Source organism: Mizuhopecten yessoensis, unplaced genomic scaffold (assembly GCF_002113885.1).
Source record: "Mizuhopecten yessoensis strain PY_sf001 unplaced genomic scaffold, ASM211388v2 scaffold11101, whole genome shotgun sequence".
NCBI classification, from domain to species: Eukaryota; Metazoa; Mollusca; class Bivalvia; order Pectinida; family Pectinidae; genus Mizuhopecten; species Mizuhopecten yessoensis.
In genome coordinates, this window is record NW_018408880.1 from 788432 (window position 1) to 794222 (window position 5791).

The 5791-nt window shown below is 36.5% G+C and overlaps 1 protein-coding gene across 3 annotated transcripts in view; it reads left to right on the forward strand.

The window, feature by feature from the left end:
• LOC110465830 overlaps positions 1–5791 on the forward strand; it is a 40322-nt gene that overhangs the window by 16048 nt on the left and 18483 nt on the right. For all 3 annotated transcript variants that reach the window (XM_021521939.1, XM_021521938.1, XM_021521940.1), the window contains exons 2-4: positions 619–720; positions 2846–2924; positions 3295–3345. In XM_021521939.1, coding sequence (XP_021377614.1) covers positions 629–720; positions 2846–2924; positions 3295–3345 — 222 coding nt within the window. In that variant the 5' untranslated portion in view covers positions 619–628. The remainder of the gene's footprint in view (positions 1–618; positions 721–2845; positions 2925–3294; positions 3346–5791) is intronic.

The following is a 5791-nucleotide window of genomic DNA, read 5'->3' on the forward strand; positions in this document are numbered from 1 at the left end:
ATCGCTACTGGTTGTGTAAGATAGAGAAATCTCAACCCGAGGACTAAGATGTTTTGTCCAGAACGAGGCTTGCCGAGTTCTGGACAAAAAATCTTAGTCCGAGGGTTGAGACTTCTCTATCTTACACAACCAGTAGCGATTGATTATTTTTCTCCCATATCTAACAGAATTTTAATGTGAAATAAAGGTAAACATGGACCCAAAACACATACAGGCAATTTGTTGATGGATTGTTGACGTGACGTCATTGTATTGCCATTGTTATGAATAGGGGAATCCCCCCGTCTCAACCCTAGGGCGGAGAAAGATAAATCTAGCACCAGCAAAACGGGAGATAAATCTGTCAGGTGTGGGAGAAAAAGAAATCTCACACCGGTAAAAATGCGGATACACCTGTCCAGGGTAAGAGAAAACAATCTCACACGCTGGGTGAGGCAGAGAAATCTTGAACAGGTATATCGGGAGATAATTCTGTCGAAGATGGGAGTGTGGGGAAATATGATGTCATACATAATGACTTTTATGACGTCACGCAAATCACTATATGAGTTCACACTCAAAATAAATGTCATGGATCTTTTTACGTCGTATATATGATGTTTTGTTTTCTCTCCCTAGATTCGTCAGGATGCCCCTGCGGGACACGTACAAGGTCCAGCTCAAGCGGGTGAAGGATGGGATTGAGAAGGAACGTGTCAAGATCCCTAGAGCGCCACCGAAGTAAGTCATTCCTGTAGCGCAAATGAAAGCTTAAGGACCCCCACACCACTAACTACGCATTTTTTTCTGTCGTTTTTCTGTCAGAACTAAAGCATTAACTTATTATTTCTGAAAAAAACACCTTACCCTGTGTATTTTTTATGAAAAGGAACTTTGAAAGAATCTAGAAAGAATCAACAATAGTGATAATAATTTTAAAAATGTCAGAATATGATTCGAATCCTTGACCTTCAATCATGATACAATCGCTCTAACCAACTGAGCTGCCCGCACATCGGTTTACCATGACCCAGTGGTGCTACACGGACAGTTATACACCGAAAAAGAAATTAAAGGGAGGTTACTGTGTCTACGAATTTTCCTGCATTTTGACAGGGATCCTGAATAGACTTATATATTTTGTTAAAATGATTTGATAAATATAAAACAATTGATATAGCGCCCTATCTAGCTAACATAAGCCACTCTAAAGCGCCTTACAGTACATAGATATACAATTTTATACAGTTAATACAATTAGCATATATATTAATCGATACAATTTTGAGGAATTCGCAGGAGCTGCCTTATCAGGGATCGAACCCCGGCCGCCTGCTTGGAAGACCGGAGTGTTAACCACTCGACCAATGATGTGTGTGGATATTTCCTCTCGATATTTTGAAAGGTGTTGCAATATCAAATATCCTTCTCTCGCCAATATAAACACTATTTGTGCTGTTACTATATGCTAGTGTGACAGGAGAATGGAAATGCACGGCCAGACCAGGGTTCGAACCCAGTACCCTCCAAAATCTATATACGGACGCTCTACCGATTGAGCTACCTGGTCGCCGACGATCGACCCAGTCAAGTTCCGCTACCTTCCTACCTCCTTTTTGTAAGTCTTCGCTCCCGAAGACACAACTATTTTCAACCCAGGTTCCGGTATACCCTTGCCAAGCATACACCAAATGCTTGAAACAGGGGTTGGTCACAGGCATCACTGTAACCGAAGACGAAAAAAGCACGGCCAGTTCGGGGTCCGAACCCGGGACCCTCCGAACTCTAGACGGACGCTATACCAACTGAGCTACCTGGTCGCCGCAATCTACCCAGTCCAGTTCCGCTACATTAGAAATAACATTATTTATGAAGAAAACATCAGGCCATAGAAAACATTATCCAAGTAGATATTTCACAACAATTATATGATCTTTATAATATTTATGTAACGAGTTAGTTAATATATCGGTGGTCGAGATGCACGCGTTTCGTTGTCTGAGAGTAGAGCTATAGTCATTGAATTCCGGTTACTTTGGTGTCACGTTATCTCATTATGATGTAAACGTCATCTTGTCGCGATGTAAACGTCATCCTATTGGGTTGCAAATATGTGATCGAGGGATTAAATGATAAGCATATAGATTGTATACTGTTCTAAATCAAGGAAGATAATCAAACACAGGTGTCTAAGTTATCTGTTGGTGTTTTTTTCAAGTCGCTTTTTATGGTCAATCGATTAATCGATATCTGCGTGGTGGGTTGATAAAAATATACAAGTAAATGACAAGGGGTCATTAAGGGTCATTTCCGGCATCGTCAGGGATTTAGAATTGGTTGTTATATTCGTAATCTGGGAAAAATGAAGAACGCAAATATGAAATTTCAAATTTATTCGACAACTGGTGTAGGAGATATGGCGTAACCAAAATAGATATAAACCCGCATTTTCCCCAATAAAATGCACGAATATCGTCGATTGTGTGCTTTTGGAATGCTTAAACATTGTCATACCCGTGGTAATTTGAAGGAAAGAATTTTTGGTTGTCACATACGGAGAATTTCATTTCTGCATGCTACATTTGTGACTGTCCAAAAATACCATATATACGCTAATTCTGCATAGCACCGCAATTTTGTTGCTATGGTGGGGCATCCACTCATGTGCAATGAAAATATTCTGCACCAGGAAAGATAGCCAATTAACAAATATGATGTTGAAAAAAGAAATTGGTACATTATGTAGATACATTTTAAGTTGGTATTTTATTTACTTTTTATGAGCTGAAAATTACCCATAACGCTTTTAAATCGTTTCTGTTAAATATCCACACTAAGTGTTTTGTAACCTTTTTAATCATTTCAGAGAGGGTTATAAGCCATTTATATGGAACAGTTTAGAGGGATACTATGACACGTCCGTACCTGATTACGTCATCAACTGTGTAAGTATGACGGGGAATCCACTTTAGTGATATTTTGAAAGAAATTCATTCTTCACTATTTATGTACTTGTGACGCTGTGATATACGATGTCTTTCGTGTATATATGTTATATTACAATAATGTATGTTTAGACGCTGGAATAGTTTCTCCTTTTTTATTGTCATTGTTGCACAATTTGTCTGATTTAATCATTATATAGACAGTATTTATTCATCTAGCTTGTTGTTCCTTTAAATTCGTTTGGTCATCTCCTCGTTGTCTTCTGCTGTCATTCGTGCGCATTGATTAAAATTTGAGGTACGTGTTTAATGATGCTCTTGTGTGTTTCTGTTGTGGTCACTTTCTTATGAACATTAATATTATTTGCAGCCGAAGGAGGACATGCACCCGCAGGTACCGTACAGCTGGGTGGACAAGGAAGTGAGTATAATTATCTCACTGAATCATTGATATGCTTTCAGTTGACAATTCTTGTTCATATATTGTAAATATACTTATTTTAGTGCACTTAAACTTTAGCGCTCATCATCGAAATTTTAACACAATAGCGTACTGAGGAATTTGCAAACCCCGAAAATATGCAAGAGAAAATAATATGCAGGAGCTTCAAATGTCGCAATCATAATTCAACGAAAAAATTAAAACGCGAAAACCGCTAAAATAAGACTCCCTCTAAAATAAGTACTTTTACAGTACATTGCCAATGTATCACTCTATCACATTCGTATGACGTTCATATTGGCTTTCATCCTTCCTAGACAGATGGCTGTTCTATTTATACGATAAATACATTATTTGAACCAAGTGAGGAATAATGATAATTGTAATTAGATTTTCTGTGAGATTAACAGATTCCAAAATGGTAAATATAAATATTGAATTGCTTTTAGTGAGCATTTATAGGCAATATGAATGCCAACCTTAACCCGCTGCTTATACACACTGTAAATAGCTATAGACATATTGATAAATATAAGTATATATGTATTCATCTTGTTTTACGGCTAATCGACAATGTTAGTTATTTAGTGCCAAATATGGAGAACAGATTTCAAAAAATAATATATTATCTAATCACGAAACTTGGCCAGTTCCGTCAAAGCTCGGAGTCCGAGCCATCGACGAAAGACCGAGTTATGGCGATTGAATTTGTCCCTACTTGTAAAGGGCCGTCTTTATATACTAGCTGTAACATATGTAACTTTGAAAATGCATTGCACGTTTCCAAGTGTTACTGTACACATTTTTTTAAAAAATCAATTAAACTGTTTCAGTGGAGATAATTCGTATAAATATTGAAAATTTAACACTTTCGTATGTTTGGGAGTCCCCTTACAATACAAGGTTAAATGTCAATCAGTTTTACAGACAAAAATATGAATACGCTGTAAACTTATACGAATGTCCTATAATTTAACGTATAGTCGGTGAGGAAAACATTTCTTTAAAATCTTGTTCGGATAATTCGATAGATTTTTACTTGCAAATTGGAAACCAAATAATATCAAATGCAGTATTGTTTACCAAATAATTTGCTATTTTGACGTCTTATCCTCAATCATGCTTTTTTGACGTCTTAATTCCTACATCATGCTAATTTAACGACTACGTTCCTCAATCATGCTATTTTGACGACTTTTAGATCCTTTATCAAGCAAATTGACGATCATGCTATTTTGACGACTAAATTCCCCCAACACTTTAGTTTGATGACATAATTCCTCCAACACTTAAGTTTGATGACTTAATTCCTCCAACACTTCAGTTTGATGACTTAATTCCTCCATCACTTTAGTTTGATGACTTAATTCCTCCAACACTTAAGTTTGATGACTTAATTCCTCCAACACTTTAGTTTGATGACTTAATTCCTCCAACACTTAAGTTTGATGACTTAATTCCTCCAACACTTTAGTTTGATGACTTAATTCCTCAATCACTATAGTTTGATGACTTAATTCCTCCAACACTTCAGTTTGATGACTTAATTCCTCCAACACTTTAGATTGATGACATAATTCCTCAAACACTCAAGTTTGATGACTTAATTCCTCCAACACTTCAGTTTGATGACTTAATTCCTCCAACACTTTAGTTTGATGACTTAATTCCTCCAACACTTTAGTTTGATGACTTAATTCCTCCATCATGCTATTTTGATGACTTTATTCCCCCAACACTTTTGTTTGATGACTTAATTCCTCCATCACTTTAGTTTGATGACTTAATTCCTCCAACACTTTAGTTTGATGACTTAATTCCTCCATCACTTTAGTTTGATGACTTAATTCCCAAAACTTTTTAGTTTGATGACTTAATTCCTCAAACACTTTAGTTTGATGACTTAATTCCCCCAACACTTTACTTTTATGACTTTATTCCTCCAACACTTTAGATTGATGACATAATTACTCCAACACTTAAGTTTGATGACTTAATTCCTCCAACACTTCAGTTTGATGACTTAATTCCTCCATCACTTTAGTTTGATGACTAAATTCCTCCAACACTTTTGTTTGATGACTAAATTCCTCCAACACTTTAGTTTGATGACTTAATTCCTCCAACACTTTAGTTCGATGACTTAATTCCCCCAACACTTAAGTTTGATGACTTAATTCCTCCATCACTTTAGTTTGATGACTTTATTCCCCCAACACTTTAGTTTGTTGACTTAATTCCTCCAACACTTCAGTTTGATGACTTAATTCCTCCATCACTTTAGTTTGATGACTTAATTCCTCCAACACTTTAGTTTGATGACTTAATTCCTCCATCACTTTAGTTTGATGACTTTATTCCCCCAACACTTTAGTTCGATGACTTAATTCCTCCAACACTTTAGTTTGATGACTTAATTCCTCCA